Source organism: Cebus imitator, unplaced genomic scaffold (genome assembly GCF_001604975.1).
Source record: "Cebus imitator isolate Cc_AM_T3 unplaced genomic scaffold, Cebus_imitator-1.0 Scaffold101, whole genome shotgun sequence".
NCBI lineage: Eukaryota > Metazoa > Chordata > Mammalia > Primates > Cebidae > Cebus > Cebus imitator.
The window spans coordinates 2,234,513-2,253,068 of NW_016107416.1; the positions used below are offsets into that span (position 1 = coordinate 2,234,513).

An 18,556-nucleotide genomic window follows, 5' to 3' on the forward strand; every position below is an offset into this window, starting at 1 on the left:
CTGCTTTTGGAAAACTGAGGGTGTTCCTAGTATGGACTTTGGGCTTCTGCTTTTCCTGCTTATTGAAGCGTCTGTCTGTATCAGAGAATAGGGACCGCCTTGCATGCATGTGAGGGAGATAAATGAATATCTCAGAACTAATGCATTAGCACAGCGACCACTGCAAAGAAAAATGGTACAAACTCGCAAGACATAAAGTTAGCATTTTTTGAGGCACTCAAAAGTTGAGAGCACCAGAGTCACCATGGGTATAGAATTCAGATTGGGATTCATAATCATGATCTTTCTATTGGAACTTGGCAGAACAATGACAGTATTGCATTCTGGGAAATTTAACTGATTATAAAGGAAGACAGTGCTTCTGAAGAGATAAATAATGACTCATTAAAATCAAAGAAATAGGAATAATATTGTGAAAAGATTTTAAGAAAAGACTTCATACCTTTTTTCTGAGTTGATGTTTCTGACCCTCAGATAAGGTTGTTCCAGCCTATACAGTCGTTGGCCATTTAGAGCTTGTGGGAAGTTACTATTGTAGATGACTGTGAATGGGAGGTGGACTGTGTTTTACCTACTCTGGTCCAATGTTTTATACATACTATGACTTGAACATCACAAGCAATTATCTTCTAAGTAAGCATGTTTAGAATAGGACTAAGAGCACATGGAAACCATGGTGAATAATTTAGTCAAAACGTCATCTTATGGAAATGCAATGGACTGGATGACAAACATAAAACACTTGGGAAACTGCTTCAAAATTAAAGGGTGGCTAAGAAAAAGGACAGGAAATTGAGTGATTGACATGTGTGTACAGTAGCTCTGTTTTTATCAGCTTACACTAACTTCCATTAAATAGACTTCCCCTCTAATACTTAGGTTCTAAACCCTGTAGGGGTAACAGATTTTGCTTAATAATCAAATAGAGCCTCAGATGATGTCACCCACAGAAAGAGGGAAGTAGAAAAATGAGACACTCCCTTATTGATCACACAGAGCTTTCTGTATCTCTGCCAGAAAGTATTCTGGGTTAAATTATGTCACAAAATATACAAATATATGTAAGGATAAGATGTTCATAAGTGTCTCCCTCATTCAGATAGAAATTTCGAGGTATTTCAGGACTACTACTGCCGGTTGCTTAGGGAATATTCTCCTCCCCCCCCCATTTTATTTTCAGGAATAATATAAATACTGCATAATGGCATAATAATATATAGCAAGTGTATGAAAGAGTGGGTCTGAAGATACTTGCCCAAGTCTTAAGTATTACTATGCATTCTGAGGTTTAGGAGACGGGAAGATAGATTTTTCTGTTTCTACAGAGAATGGGCTTAGCAAATTAATTACCCTGCTGCTTCCCCTTGAAGATTTAATAATATAGGAAGTGTCCATTATTTTGTGTTAATAAAAAAACATTACATTTTAGCCTCCAAATGAAAAAAAACAAGTAGCAAATTTTCTTTGTGATTTCATTAAAGCAAACTGAGTTCTCAAATCTTATTTTACCTCTCTAACCCAAAACAAAGCTGATCTGGTTCTAATGCTATTTTCTAAAACAGAAAATACTCCCTGCCACTATGTCATTCAAAAACTGACCCCAAACTACTACCCAATTTACATGCTATCTTTTTTATCCACATATAAAATTTTTATCTCACAGCCAGCAAGGCAACTTAAAGATAAAAAGGTTTCCAAAGAAATAAACTCAACTCCATATTGACAATTATTCCTAGCCGTTATTTTGACATAAATTCCAGTATCTAAATATTGCAGACTCCGTAGTTTCTAATATTTTCCACATAGTACTAACAGCTGCAAATCCAAGATATGAAAGATGTACTTAACCTATTCAAATGTGGTCTTTGCCATCTGTCTAAAGTTGGCTGACAGGTGTTATATTCAGAAACACCATGCTTTTGTGTGTAGGTTACAATATAAACTCCTTTCCACAAAGGAAATATGTTGCAAAATTGATATCTCAAGGCCGTTGAAGTGACATTATAACTTCAGTCAAGCATTAAGAAGTTCATCATCTGAATGTCCAATAGCATCTGGGTTTGAAAGTGGATCCAAGTCTGCAAATAGATTGAACCAGGCTGACATGTCTTGGTTACCATTGTTGGTGGCTATTAAAAAAGAAAAAAAACACATTAAAGAGTTTCAGTTTTGAAATCATGTTTTTGTACCACATTTATGATTTTGAATTAGGTGCTTCTTTTGAATTAAGAAAACTGGGCCAGGTGTGGTGGCTCACGCCAGTAATCCCAGCACTTTGGGAGGGTGAGGCAGGCAAATCACGAAGTCAAAAGGTCAAGATCAGCCTGGCCAACATGGCGAAATCCGGTCTCTACTAAAAATACAAAAATTAGCTGGGCGTGGTGGTGCATGCCCCTAGTCCCAGCTACTGGGGAGGCTGAGGCAGGAGAATCACTTGAACCTGGCAGTGAGCAGAGATCACACCACTGCACTCCAGCTTCCGTCCTCAAAAATAATAATAATCTATCAATTATAGTTCCTTTAAGACTTTTTTTTTCCCCTCGTAGAAACTGGGGTCTCCCTATGTTGCCCAGACTTGTCTGGAACTCCTGGGCTCAAGTGATTCTCCCACCTCAGCCTCTGAGAACACTGGGATTATAGGCGTGAACCACTGTTTCTGATGTAGGATAATTTTGAAAGGCAAATGCAGATAACTTGTGCTTTGCTGAGCCTCCTATATTTAAATAATTGTATGCTGCTCTGAGAAAGGAACTGAATTAAAAGTGAAAAGGCAAGCAATACTGTAGTCTTTATAGAACATTTAAGATCACTTATAGGAGACTCAGATGAGATTTAAAATTAAAAGTAAACTTGTTCATGTCAAGTAAGAAATGACATTTGTAAACACTGCTCCAAGTTGATTTATGTTTATTATAAAAGTGGTATTACAAACATACTAGACATAAGGAACAAGGTCCGCCTAATCTTACCACATTAGCACAGCCAACATTGTCATTTTGGTTTACAGTTGTTTTGTCTTTTCCATGTGCACTTTAAAATGTTTTGATATACGCCTTTTACAGTATGCATTATATCTCAGGCACAGCTTCTTGTTCATCAGATCCCTCATACCTCCTTAAGGAGATGGAAAATTTTATTTCTCTAGATTCTAAAATTTGCATTGTGGCAGATATTCAAGAATGTCTATTTGGGCAGAGGGCTGGGACTAAACAAGAATGCATAGTGGCACAGACAGTGGGTCATCTCAGAAGTCTAGGACCTTGAAAGCCAAGGAGTCTAGAAAGCAGGGTTGAGACCCAGAGGACAATCTAAGAACTGGACATGAATCCAGAGTGACAGTGTGGAGGGTGGAACGCAGTCCCACGGGCAGTCCTCTTTCACACATCGTGGTAACACTCACCACAGACCAGAGGGCTGGGGTTTCGGGTGTGGGGACCCAAAGCCCCAAGGATCAGGGCAGAGTGAAAGGCTTCACTCAGTGTGTGTCCAGTTCTGTTTCTGAGTACCCTGAGGTAGAATCAGTGATACCCACACAAAATATGGCTTTGAGTCCTGGGTGTACACCTACTAAATGAGAAATACTGAGCAAGTCATTTAACCTCAGGGCTCTTGTCTCCTTATCTGTAATGTAGTAACCATACAATTCATCATTAAATCAGGATGCTTGAGGGTAAACAGAGTCACCATTAGTCATTATACCAGAAGAATAGATGTCACTAAGATAATATCTGACCTCCTTCATGCAGCTGTTGAAGAGTCCTGAAAAGTATGTAAATATTGTACAGCATCATGCATATGTAAGACAGTTTTATATTCATTGGTCACAATGGGAAATAAAGGTCTGTCAGTTACATCTTTTATAGGGGCTCTCGTTGTGTACACTATTCCTGCCTCCAGAGATTCTTGTAACAAGCAGAAAATGAATTCTATGCAGAGAGAAAAAACCCAAATTAAGCATAATTTTCATAGAGTAAATACACTCATAAACAATATCAACATCAAGAAATAGAATGTGGCTGGGTTGGTGGCTCATGCTGGTAATTTAACCACTTTGGGAGGCCAAGGCTGGCGGATCACCTGAGGTCAGGAGTTTGAGACCAGCCTGGCCAAAATGGTGAAACCCCATCTGTACTAAAACACACACACACACGCACAAAAACTGGGCGTGGTGATGCACACCTGTAATCCCAGCTACTCAGGAGACTGAGGCAAGAGAATTGCTTGAACCAGGGAGGCAAAGGTTGCAGTGTACCAAGATTGTGCCACTGCACTCCACCCTGGGTAACAGAGTGAGGCACTATCTCAAAAAAAAAGAAATAGAATGTGCCCACTCCTCCGAAGCTCCCCTCATGCATGGCACCCTTGATTGACACCCTTCCAGTCACTATTCACACCCCCAACCCCAGGGAATGCTGGGGTAAGTCCCATTCTGGTGTATTATTAACAGTGTCACAGTAACGTTTGTTAGCATATATTTTAGTTAATGGCTAGATGCGTTTCTGTTGGATATGTACTTAGAAGTGGAATTGTTTGGTCACAGGGTATATGTATGTTCCAGTTGAGTAGAAACTGCCAGTTTTCCAAATGGCTATTACCTATTTAGACTCTTAGAAGCAGTTTTTGAGATTCTAGTTCTTCTTTTGTTTTTTTGTTTTTTTTTTTTAGAAAAAAAGAGAAAGAAAAAAAAGAATGAAGAGAGAAAGAAAGAGGAAGAGAAAGAAGGAGAACAGGAGTCTTGCTTTATTGCCCAGGCTAGAATGCAGTCCAAAAATGGGTATTGAAAACCTCTTTTATACTAATAATTGTGCTTAACAATGGAGACAGGAAGGAATAAGGGAGGAAAGTAATAAACAAGCAGCCAACCAATATTTCATTTAAACCTGTGAAATGCTATGCAATTAATAAGGAGTGATTCACTTCCAATTATGTAGTCACTTTTAGAGTAGGTGTGATGTGGTACTGATAAGAATGTATGTTTTGTGGATTTGGGGTGGAGAGTTCTATAAATGTTTATTAAGTTTACTTGTTCCGGGTCTGAGTTCAAGTCCTGGATATCCTTGTTAATTTTCTGTCTTGATCTGTCTAATATTAATGTGATGTTAAAGTCGCCCACTATTATTGTGTGGGAGTCTAAGTCTCTTTATAAGTCATTAAGAACTTGCCTTATGTATCTGGGTGCTCCTGTATTGGGTGTGTATATATTTAGGATCGTTAGATCTTCTTGTTGCATTGATCCTTTTACCATTATGTAATGTCTTTCTTTACCTCTTTTGATCTTTGTTGCTTTAAAGTCTATTTTATCAGAGGCGAGAATTGCAACTCCTGCTTTTTTTAAATTTATTTATTTTTGCTCTCCATTTGGTTGGTAAATCTTCCTCCATCCCTTTGTTTTGAGTCTTTGTGTATCCCTGCATTTGAGATGGGTATGGATGCAGCATATCGATGGGTTTTGGCTTTTTATCCAATTTGCCTGTCTGTGTCTTTTGATTGGGGCATTTAGTCGATTTAAATTTAGGATTAATAATAATATATGTGAGTTTAATACTGCCATTTGATGCTAGCTGGCTGTTTTGCCCATTAGTTGATGTAAATTCTTTATTATGTTGATGCACTTTCCCTTTTGATATATTTTTGGAATGGCTGATATGGGTTGTTCCTTTCTATGTGTAGTGCTTCTTTCAGAAGCTCTTTTAAAGCAGGCCTGGTGGTGATGAAATCTCTGAGTGCTTGCTTGTTCACAAAAGATTTTATTTTTCCTTCGCTTATGAAGCTTATTTTGGCTGGATATAAAATTCTGGGTTGAAAGCTCTTTTCTTTAAGGATGTTGAATATTGGCCCCAACTGTCTTCTGGCTTGTAGGGTTTCTGCTGAGAGATCTGCTGTGAGTCTGATAGGCTGCCTTTTGTGGGTAACCTGACCTTTATCTCCGGTGCCCTTAGAATTTTCTCCTTCATTTCAACCCTGGTGAATCTGACGATTATGTGCATTGGAGTTGCTCTTGAGGAATATCTTTGTGGTGTTCCCTGTATTAGCTGGAGTTGAATATTGTCCTGCCTTGCTAGGTTGGGAAAGTTTTCCTGTATAATATCCTGAAGCCTATTTTCCAGCTTGGATTGATTCTCTTCGTCACATTCAGGTACACCTATCAAACGTAGATTAGGTCTTTTCACATAGTCCCACATTTCTTGGAGACTTTGCTCATTCTTTTTTACCCTTTTTTCTCTAATCTTGTCTTCTCGTTTTATTTCATTGAGTTGGTCTTCAACCTCTGATATTCTTTCTTCTGCTTGATCAATTTGACTGTTAAAACTTGTGCATACTTCGCGAAACTCTCGTGTTGTGTTTTTCAGCTCCATTAATTCACTTATATTCCTCTCTAAATTGTCTATTCTCGTTAGCATTTCATCAAACCTTTTTTCAAGGTTCTTAGTTTCTTTGCATTGGGTTAGAACAGGTTGTTTTAGCTCACAGAAGTTTCTCATTATCCACCTTCTGAAGCCTGATTCTGACAATCATTATACTCATTCTCCATCAGGCCTTGTTCCCTTGCTGATGAGGAGCTGTGATCCCCTGAAGGAGGAGAGGCATTCTGATTTCAGATGTTTTCAGCCTTTTTGCACTGGTTTCTTCCCATCTTTGTGGATTTATCCACCTGTCATCTTTGTAATTGCCGACTTTCAGATTGGGTCTCAAGAGTGGATGTCCAGCTTGTTGGTGGTGATGTTATTTCTGTTTGTTTTCCTTCAGCGGACGCTCCTCCCCAACAGAGCTGGACCTTCCCGGGTTCAGCTGTGCTTGCTGTGAAACTCTCAACCATCAGCGTTTCCAATTGCTGTTTTTTTGTGGGGGTGGGACCAGCGGAGCCCAATCGCCTGGCTCCCCACCTCGGAGCCCCCTTTTTTTCTTTTCCTAGTTGAATGGTCGATTCTCTCCCAGGTACCCCAGTCACCCGCCAAAAAGTCACCACGATCTTCCCGTGCAGCGACCGCACCAGCTAAAACAGCGGCTCTGAGATTCATGGCGCTTTTCTGCCTGGGAATCTCCCAGTCTGGCTCCCGGCTTCAGTCCCCGTTTCAGTCAGCTGAATGGGCGACTCTGCCTTACCAGAGCTCCAAACGCCAACTAAAAGAGCACCCAATCCCACATACTCTGCACTGAGAACTGCCGTGCCAAGACACTGGCAAAACAGCGGCGTTGCGCCGGCAACCCGTGGGGCTCCTCCGCTGGGAATCTCCTGGTCCGTAGGCAACAAAAATTCATCTGGAAGTCTGGCGTCCACTCACTCCCTGTGCCTTCACTGGGAGCTATAATCCTGAGCTGCTGCTAATTGGCCATCTTGGATCTCTCTCTGAGATTCTAGTTCTTTAACATCTTTTTGTCAATTACAGAACGTTCTTTTCTGTTTCATTTTAGCCATTGTAGTAGGTAGGTCTTGGATTACATTTTCCTTTTAATTTGCACTTCCTTAATGACTAATGAAGTGGGGCTCTTAATGAAATAATTTTTTGTGTGTTTTAGATGGAGTCTCTCTGTCTCCCAGGCTGGAGCTCGATCTTGGGTCACTGCAACCTCCACCTCCCCGGTTCAAGTGCCCCAGCCTCCCGAATAGCTGGGATTGTAGACACCTGCCACTGTACCGGGTAATTTTTGTATTTTTAGTAGAGATGGGGTTTCACCATCTTGGCCAGGCTGGTCTCGAACTCCTTATCTTGTGACTCACCTGCCTCAGCCTCCCAAAGTGCTGGGATTACATGCATGAATCAAGGTGCCTGGCCAAAAAAATATTTAAGTTGTTACAATTTTTGATTTTAACATAGTCATTCACCTCTGTAATCCCAGCACTTTAGGAGGCCAAGGCAGGTGGATCACTTGAGGTCAGGAGTTTGAGACCAACCTGGACAACATGGTGAATATCTGTCTCTACCAAAAAATACAAAAATTATTGCTCCTGGGTATCATGGTGTGCCTGTAGTCCCAGCTACTTAGGAGGCTGAGGCAGGACAATTGCATGAATCCGGGAGGTGGAGGTTGCAGTGAACCTAGATTGTGCCACTGCACTCCAGCCTGGGTGACAGAGCATGACTCTGTCTCAAAAAAGAAAAAAAAAAAAAATTCAATTTTATTAGAATTCTTAAGTTTAGTTTTATTGGACCTTCTTGGTGAGAGCTTTTCTTTTTTCCCTAAATTTCTCTTCAAAAATCAGCCTCAAGAATTACAGGTAATACTGCCTTTGCTTTTTTTGTGTTCATTTCTGAAATTTACTTATAGTGTCTGTTTTAAATGATTAAGCACAACTTGTTTTAGCTGTTTTTTTTTTGAGCTGGAGTCTCACTCTGTTGCCCAGGGTGGAGTGCAGTGGCATGATCTTGGCTCACTGCAACCTCTGCCCCCTCATTTCAAGCGATTCGCCTGCCTCAGCTTCCTGAATAGCTGGGACTACAGGTGTGCAGCACCATATTTGGCTAATATTTGCATTTTTATTCAAACTCCTGACATAGTAATCCGCCTGCCTTGGCCTCCCAAAGTGCTGGGATTACAGGCATGAGCTGCCATGCCTGGCCTTAGCTGGTTTTTAAAAAGTGTAATTATAAGTACTCTGAATCCCTGGGGAATGGCTGTATTCTGAACCTGCCAGTGTAAATCTGTGATTTGCTTGGAATTGAGGGATTCCCCTACTGGCTGACCTCAAAGTACTGGGAAGAATAAAATAGATTTCAGAAGTCCATACTGGTAGATATCAATGAATAAGTAAATAAGTAGGGAACAAGGGAAAGCTTTCACATACAGTAGAACACTAACTCGTAAATACAGAGGGAATTAGAAAATAGAAAATTGCCATTTGGCAGCAACCACAGTAATAAATGTTTCATGCAAGAATTATCAGTAAATGCTAAATGTGGGCAAAACTTCAGTAAAAATAAACAATTTACAATATTTCAAAACACTTCCCTCAAGATACTTACTAATTACAAAGGGAAAAACACAGTACTAACTTTGTAGTGGAGAAACATGCAGACACCACCATAACCAAGTGATCAAGGTTAACATCGCCAGGAGTGAAACAAAATAGACATGCACCTCCTGATAGGATTTACTAAGAAGGCACAACACCATTCCTGCACCGGTGGCACTGGCAAAGTGCATAACCTCAGTCTAATTATGAAAAAACATCAGCTAAACCCAAATTCAAGGAATGTTCAAAATAAAAGATCTGTACACTGCAAAATGTCAAGGTCATGAGACATAAAGATTGAGGAACTGTTCCAGATTAAAAGAGACTAAAGAGACTTAACTAAATGCAGTGTGTGATACTGGCTTGGATCCTAGACTATGAAAAACTAAAAATGAAATTGAGACTTTAGTGGGATAATTGACAAACCGAAAAGGTCTACAGTAGATAATGGTCCTATGGAAACGTTAATTTCCTGATTTTGACTGTTGTACTGTAATTATGCAAAAGAATTTCCTTGTTTTTAGGAAATAGACAATGAATAGTTAGTGGCAAAGGGGCATCATGTCTGCTACTTAAGCTGTTTCAGTTCAGAATCAATTTGTATGATATAATGGGGGGTGAGGAAGAGACAGAATATGAATGTAAAGCAAACATGGTAACATTTTGGAAACCTAAGTGAAGAATGTATAGTAGTATTTTGTATTAACTTCTGTAGTCTTTCTATAAATTTGAAATTATTTCAAAATTTAAAAATATTGATATGACAAGGATTCTGAAGTCAGCCTGAAAGGGCTCCCACTGGCCAACACAGGAACAATGTGAGCACCAAGATCAGTAAGTTCAGTGGTGATTATAAACCACTGAACCAAAGAATATTTTAAAACCACTGGTGATTACTGGTGATTATAAACCAAAAAATCAAGCCAGGTCAAGTGACTCACGCCTGTAACCCCCACACTTTGGGAGGCTGAGATGGGTGGATCACTTGAGGTCAGGAGGTCGAGACCAGCCTGGCCAACACAGTGAAACCCCATCTCTACTAAAAATACAAAAATTAGCCAGGCGTGGTGGTGCACACCTGCAGTTGAGGCATGAGGCCGGAGAATTGCTTGAACCTGGGAGGCAGAGGATGCAGTAAGCCGAGATCGTGCCACTGCATTCCAGCCTGGGTGACTGTCTCCAAAAAAATAAAAGAAAAGAAAAAATATATGAATCTATATCGATAATAAATAGATAAATGAGGATAAGAGAGAACTCTTGTTTACAGCAGAGATTGAAGACCAGTAGAGGGGGTGAATTATATCTCAGTAGGCTGTTTATAAAAAATGTGATCCATGGATGAATAGATAACCAGTTGTGTTATATCTACCAAATGGAGTATTATTCAGTCTTAAAAAGGAAGGAAATCTGGTCACTTGCTACAGGATGAACCTTGAGGACATTATGCTAAATGAAATATGCCAGTCACAAAAAAGCCAAATACTGCATTATTCCAGTTGTATGAGCTATCTAAAGTAATCAAACTCAGACAAAGTGGAATGGTTGTTACTATGGAATTAGGAGATGGAGTTGTCTAATAGGTATAGAGTTTCAGATTTACAAGATGAAAAAGTTCTGAAGATATGTTTCATAGCAGTATGAACATGCTTAACACTACTGAACTGTACACTTAAAAATGGTTAATATGGTAACCAACTTAAGTGCTTGAATGCATTCTTTGTCAACAGCCATCATGTAATCAGAAAGCATCTTGTATCCCTAAGTTTATATTCATTACCAACAAACCTTAACACAAACTATAAAAGATTACAGTACAAAATGTAGTATGCTTTGCCAAGCTCACAATTTCTTTCCTTTCCTTTTTTTTTTTTTTTTTTTTTTTTGGTGGAGCCAAGAGTCTTGCTCTGTTACCCAGGCTGGAGTGAGTGCAGTGGCACAATCTTGTCTCACTGTAGCCTCTGCCTCCCAGGTTCAAGTGATTCTCCTGCCCCAGCTTCCTGAGTAGCGCGGATTACAGGCACGCACCACCATGCCTGGCCAATTTTTGTATTTTTAGTAGAGATGGAGTTTCACCATGTTGGCCAGGCTGATCTCAAACTCCTGACCTCAAGTGATCCACCTGCCTCAGCCTCCCAAAGTGTTGGGATTATAGGCGTGAGCAGCCGCAACTGGCAATTTTTTTGTTTTTGTATTTTAGTAGAGACAGGGTTTCACCACATTGTCCAGGCTGTTCTCCAACTCTTAACATGAGGCAGTCCGCCGACCTTGGCCCCCTAAAGTCTAGGATTACAGGCATAAACCACTGCACCTGGCCCCAAGCTCACAATTTCTATTCAATGCTTTTCACAGTGAGGGATAGGCAGTACAGCTTTCATTTGAATAATAACTCATTATTAAATGATTTTTCTGGACAGTGAGGTGAAAACAATATAATGTGATCCTTTTGTAAATTTATTTGAATTCAGCTGATTCTTAAAGCAATGGTAAAGAATATGTAAATAACTTACATCTTGTTAATTTCTTTGGACTCTGTGAAGGCACTGGCTGGCTATCAGAAAGACGAAACTCTGATTCCTCTTGGGAGACCCAGCCTAGAGAAAGGAAGTAAAAATTGTCCATTGTTAATCAAATAGGAAGTAGCATCAGAAAAACAAGAAAAGGTAAAAATATCTAAGTCCTCCAGTCTTTGTACCTGGGTAAGATTCTATAAGAGGTATAAAATACTGAAAATTTATCTATAGTCTTATATTTTAATCATCTTAGTTTCAGAAAGAGTTGGATCTGACTTCTTTACATTTTTCAAAGTGGTTTTGAAATAAATATATGGGATTTAAAAAAAATAATTGAAATGCAGAATATATAGGAAGAAGTTCTAAAGAGTCAAGAAGAAAAGGAACAGGTCTGATAATTGGAATGTTTAAACCTATAAATATGTTTATACCCTTGGACTCAGTGATCCAATTCCCAGAAATTTATCTTAAGGAAATAATTTAGCTGAAGGAAAAAGTACATACATGATTTTTTTTTTTTTGCAGTACTATCTGTATTAATGAACATGTAAAAACAATAAGGAATCAGGTAGATTATTGTGTATAAAATGACAATTCTTTGTAATTAAAACATGTCATGAATACTCTATGAGAACATGGAGAAATGTTTGCTACAACATAAAAAACCATTTATGCTATGATTAAGGCACAGCACTAGAAAGGAACTTAGATAATCCTGCCTGATCCCTTCCTTTTATAGAAAAGATCATCTGAGGCCCAACGTAGATAAGGTTCCTCAAACACAGATCTTTTAGCTCTCTGGGAAGCTCACTTTCCTGGTCTACTTCATAGATGAGAGAAGTAGATATAAAGGAAAGACTGGTAGAGTTCTATACAAAGAAGCAGGAGGCAGATTTTGCTCCTGCCTTAACTATTGAAACTGTCTGATGACCTTGAGCAAGTTACTCAAATACTGTGCGTTTCAACTGCTTCAGCTACTAAATGGGAATATCCTGTCTGTCTGCAGGTAGGGATGAGAGCACATATTTTGAGTGGTGAAAAAATATTGTTGATATTACATTGCCAGAAACTAAAAGTTTAGCACTGCTAGAGACATGGCAAGTTAGGGAGGAAGAGGGAGGAGGTGATAGTGGGAATGAATCAGTTTGTAAATCTTTATAGCTACTGGGCCATTGATATTCCACACAAGAATAAATATTTTTTAAAGATTTTACTGTAGCAAAATACCTGAATTATCCCAGATAGAGTGCCTCTTTATCAAATAATATTGTCCATTCTTACCGTTAGTCTATTCAATAAATTCTTACTGAGTGATTTAACTGACATTTAGGTTTTTTGTTTTTTGAGACAAAGTCTCACCCTGTCTCCAGGCTGGAGTGCAGTGGTGCAATCTCGGCTCACTGCAACCTCCGCCTCCTAGGTTCAAGCGATTCTCCTGCCTCAGTCTCCCAAGTAGCTGGGACTACAGGTGCACGCCACCACACCCAGCTAATTTTTCCATTTTTAGTAGAGATGGGGTTTCACGATGTTGGCCAGGATGGTCTTGATCTCTTGACCTCGAGATCCGCCCGCCTTGGCCTCCCAAAGTGCTGGGATTACAGGTGTAATCCCGGCTGATATTTAGTTTATTAACTGAGCTAACTGCATGCTACTGTCAGAGATAGCACAAAGATGACTCATTCCACATATCATGCCTTGGGATGCTTGCAGATAAAGTATGTATGTCAATATTTAATACAAAGTACAATGCATTAAGACACTGCTAGATGCTGTGTGGGATCCCCCCCATCCAGGGGTTAAAATCTACTGGGATGTGAGAGACTGGGATGTCAGGCAAGATAAAGTAGGATTAGAGCCATGAAAATAGATAAAGCAAAGCACCATGGTAGGCCAGAGGAAGGAGAAACCATTTCCATTTGGCAGCACTGAGGAAGACTTCAAGGACTGACAATCATGGAAAAAACACTGAATTGGGATCTAATACTCAGGCCCACGTCCAGGCTCCATTACTGAACATCATAAGCAGAATCAACAACACAAGCACAGATAGATGCATCAGAGGGCTCTGGAGCGCTCAGTGTGACGTCGGAAAATGGCAAGTATTCTTACTTCACTTTAAGAGGAGATAGGAATTATGGGTGGAAATGCAACATAGGCAGGTTTTATCCTGGAAACTATGGTGTTTCATTTTAAAAAGTGTAAGCCGGTACTGACATCAGAATCTGCTGCTTGGAGAGAGAAGTGTGGAGGAAGTGTGGAGGGTGAACTGGGGGTTGGAGACCTGTTAGAAACTCACAGTAACCTAGGAAACCAAATGAGGCTCTAAATGGCTCTGGTGTGGAGGCAGAGAGTAGTGGGACATTTGAGACAGGTTTCAGAAACAGAACTGACAGGATTTGGTAACCAATATGGATGTGGGAAACAAAGTGACCCCCAAGGTGCAGGATTGGACACAGGATGGTGGACTCTCTCCTGCTGCCTTGCCCAGAAGGCTGTCCTGGAACCAGCCTCCAGAGCTGTTCCTTTGTCTTGTTAACTCTGAACACACCAAGTTTTACTTGATGGAAGAAACAGTATTGCCTGCCCTAGGTACGAGTAATTAGCAGGTCAAGTGTTTTAAATCAGACACCTGGGAAAATCAGTGAAGAAAACATGGGGTCTGGTGAAGGTGGGAGGGAAGCAACCCTTGCTTCAGTCTGTTGACAGATTCCAGAGGTGACTAATGTTTTTCCAGTTGATTGGTGGACTGCACATTTTATCTAACAGTGCTGACATTAAAATCAATCTTGTTGATTCTAGCGTCAATAAGCACACAGTTTTGCTCATAAAGTAAAGCTCATGTGTCCAAATGTTTCATAGACACTTACTGTTGAACGCTCCAGCCGCATGAAAGCCAAGGTCAAAGAGTTGTGAAGGAAGGAATTGAGAAGAATGAACAAGGGGCTCAGACCCCATGGAAGGCTCTTGGGACGTGAGACTGGCACTGGGGCTCCAAAAGGCAGTCTGGCATTCTTGGGTAAATTCACTAGTACTTGAAGAACCAGAACTTAGGAGGTTGTTCAGAAATGAGAATTCCTTCTCAAAATCTTCTCCTTCCAGTGAATCCACAGGTAGATCTTTTGCGACTACTGAGTGTAAATAAAAAAGTCTTTTTTGATTTTAGGAAATGAGAGTAAGGCATAGGAAAAATCAAATTTGTTTCACTGTTTTTATACTGTATTAATGTAATTTTAAGTGAACAACTAAATTGACTGCAAATTTATGTGAAACTATTTCTAATTAGGCAGAATTTAGGCCAAAATGGCCACATTTCACAATGAAGATGTAAGTTATGAATAACTATGAAACAATTAAGCTACCACCTAAGTCAGAAACTAAAGGAGATGCAAAAAGACATAGAAACAAATTAATAATACAAGATTAATAATGGTATAATATTAATTAATATACCATTCTGACTAAAAAACAGGCCAAGAGGACAACAGATTAAAGAGCATAATCAATAATGTAGTTATTTTGGATATACACCAACCTTGGTAATAGAAACATTCTTCTTGAGCACACATTGAAAATGTACAAAAGTTGATTATACTAAGGCACACACAAAAAAATCATTGTGTTCTTAAAGTAGGAACATTACACACAACATGCTCTTATCATAATGCAATAAAAAGACAATTCTAAAATTAAACTATAAAACCAAATAGGTTCTTCCATCTGTAAATTTTAAAACCTACTAAACAACTCTTAGTTGAAAAGGGAATGGACTTTCTGAAAAATAATGATGAGGGAAATATTTCATATTATAATCCATGGTGGTAAGTAAAATGTATAGAAAACCATTGTTTTGGACTGAGCTCCTGTACTAGACCCAACAGATCAAACCAAAATGGGGTTGATCATGCTAAGTTCCACATCATCACCAAACTAAAACTAAGTTATCTGGCCTTTCAAGAAATCTGGACAGAGATATAGCCAAGTCCCCAAGCAGACCAGTCCTAGCTGGCATGATAAGGAAGTCCCCTCTGCTTTAACTGTTACAAGAAAAGTAACTTTGCAATGATCGATCCACTTTTTGTTTTCTGCTTCTGCTTTCCTCTATCCTTTTCTGTCTATAAAACCAACCTCCTCAGAACACTCATTCTATTTTATAGAATGGAGTGTTGCCTGATTCTAGAATTGCATGTAAAAACCAATTAAGGTCTTTAAATTTGTTGTAATTTTACCTTTTGACAATGGAATACTTAAATGGCATAAACAAAGGAAAAATCATAAACACTTTTATCAATAAAAGTGAAAGGGAGGGGCTTCATGGACCTGCACCCCAGCATAATTGGTGAAAGTTATTTTTCAAAAGAAGCATTTAAAGTCTCTATAACTGGTCCCAGGGATGTGCAGCAAATGAATAAATATTTACTTAAGAAAATCTATAACTTAGGAAAAACAGCAAGAGTTTGTGGTATTTGAACTGAGGACCACTCCCATCCTCCCACTTCCCAACTTAGCAAGATGGAGATTCCACTCCTGTTGGTACAGCCAGAACACAGGGCTCCTTCTCCCTCCAGCTATCAATCAAGGGCTGGCATCCTAGGAGGAGCAGGATGCCAGCATTTCACATCCTGTCCCCAGTTACCTGTTGCTGAGGTGAGTGCAGTCAATAGATGATAGAGGCTCCCATCGCCTTCCCAGATCCCATTTATGGGTTGGGAAGTCCGAGTTTGGTGTGGTGTCCTGAGAATATAGGGCCCCTGACCACTTGACCCTGCTAGTAAAGTGGTGGTTTCATGAAGAAAGAGGCAAGCCAAGAAGACCTAAGGTTACTGTCACTCTCCTTACCTAGCACTCATCTCTTATAGCAAGGATGACACACAGAAAGTAGCATGCCATTGTCCCCACTCCCAGCTTAAGCTCTGACTCAGAGATTTTCCTTGCAGAGAGTGAGGGAGAAGCCGACCATACAACAGATAGTTCCTAATCCCTTTCCAAAGGCACCGACTTCATTTGCAACAGAGTGTCGGAAGTTCAACCCTAAGGATGCTCTCAAAACAGTGGAGGCTGTCGCAAAAAGGCAACTGGGAGAAGACTCATAGTGTCATTAAACATGTAGGCTAAACTGTAGGCCAGCTACTTTGCCTGAAGGAACCAGGAAAAAAGCCAGCTGGGGTCACCACAAATTTCAGTGACCTTGAGAACTATTTCTTCAAATGAGTCCAAATTTGATTGGTATATTGTATGGAATAATTTATGCTCCAGGGCACTGCTGAAATCAATAGAGCAATCAATCAGCTGGAAGAAGAAAAAATGACAAACTGGACTTACAAAACAAAGAATTTTGTGCTTCCAAAGGCAAAACTGAGAAAACAAAAAGACTGGGACAGAATACTTACAAGTCATATATCTGATAAAGGACTTTATCAAAAAATATGTAAACTCTTACAACTTAATAAGATTAAACCCCAATTTAATAATGGGCAATAGATTTGTCTGCAAGGAAGATATATGAATGGCCAATAGCACATAAAAAGAGTCTCAACACCATCAGTCACTGAAGAAATGGAAATTGAAGCTACAAATTAAAAGCACTAGAATGGCCGTCCCTGGTGACTCATGCCTGTAATTCCAGCACTTTGGGAGGCTGGGGCAAGTGGGTCACCTGAGGTCAGAATTTGAGACCAGCCTGGCCAACATGGCGAGACCCCATCTCTACTAAAAATACAAAGTTAGCCAGGCATGGTGGGTCATGCCTGTAATCCCAGCTACCCAGGAGGCAAGGCTGGAGAATCACTTGAACCTGGGAGGCGGAGGTTGCAGTGAGCTGAGATTACGCCATTGCACTCAGGCCTGGGCAACAAGAGCAAAACTCCGTCTCAAAAAAAAAAATTTTTTTAAGAAAAAAGCTCTAGAATAACTATTAATTAAAATATACTGTACATGGTGGCTGATGGCTGATGCCTGTCATTCCAGAACTTTGGGAGGCCGAGGCAGGTGGATAACTTGAGGTCAGGAGTTCAAGATCAGCCTGGCCAATATGGTGAAACCCCTTCTCTACTAAAAATACAAAAATTACCTGGGTATGGTGGTGCATGCCTATAATCCCAGCTACTCAGGAGGCTGAGGCAGGAGACTCAATCACTTGAACCCAGGAGGTGGAGGTTGCAATGAGCTGAGATTGTGCCAGTGCACTCCAGCCTGGGTGACAGAGTGAGACTCCATCTCAAAAAAATAAAATATAAAATATAGATAATACCAAATGTTGGCAAAAATGTGGAGAAACTAGAACCCTCACACTTTGCTGGAAATAAAATGGTGCAATTATGTTGAAAAAAGTTTGCCAGTTCCTTAAGAAATTAAATTTACCGTACTGCCTCACAATTCCACTCCTGGGAATCTAACCAAGGAAAATGACAATATATGCCCACACAAAGAGAAGTACGTGAATGTCCAGTGGTGGTATTCTAATAGCCAAAAACTATAAACAATCTAAATGTCCATCTACTGGTAAGTAAACATAAGATGGTATATCCATACAATGATTGAATACTATTGCTCAACAAAAAGTAATAAACTACTGATACATACAACATGGATGACTCTAAAAAAACATTAAGTGGAAGGTGCCAGAAATAAAGGACTACCTTTTTGCATGGCTTCATTTATATTAAATGTCTAGAATAAAGGCAATTTATAGAGACAAAAACAGATTACTAATTACTGACGGCTTGGAGTGAATCAGAGATTAATTTAAAACAAGTGTGAGAGAATAATTTGAGGGTAATGGAAACATTCTAATATCCAATTGTGGTGATGGTTGCATAATCTAAATTTACTAAAAATTATGAACTGTTATACTTAGAATGGGTGAAATTTATGGTAATTAAATTATACCTAAATAAAGCTGTTAAAAACAATAGAAATTTTATACAGCTCTATTGCAAATAAATTTAGAAGTCTAGAGAATGAATAATTTCTTATATATTTACTAAAATCAATCCCAGTACAGATTAAAAGCTGAAACAGACTAATTTCTATATACAGAGAAAAAAAATACACACAAGAAAGCACCAGACCTAGACATTTTCATAGATTAAGACAT

At 39.5% G+C, this 18,556-nt stretch overlaps 1 protein-coding gene across 7 annotated transcripts in view; it reads right to left on the reverse strand.

Annotated features, from left to right (window-relative positions):
* Nucleotides 1-211: 211 nt before the first annotated feature.
* ICA1L (islet cell autoantigen 1 like) overlaps nt 212-18,556 on the reverse strand; it is a 76,110-nt gene continuing 57,765 nt past the window's right edge. For 6 of the 7 annotated variants that reach the window (XM_017536820.2, XM_017536821.2, XM_037741428.1 and 3 more), the window contains 3 exons: nt 14,331-14,591; nt 11,461-11,544; nt 212-2,129 (listed from right to left, as the gene is read on the reverse strand). In XM_017536820.2, the coding sequence (XP_017392309.1) occupies nt 2,014-2,129; nt 11,461-11,544; nt 14,331-14,591 (461 nt within the window). In that variant the 3' untranslated portion in view covers nt 212-2,013. The remainder of the gene's footprint in view (nt 2,130-11,460; nt 11,545-14,330; nt 14,592-18,556) is intronic. The other variant, XM_037741431.1, reaches the window with a different exon arrangement.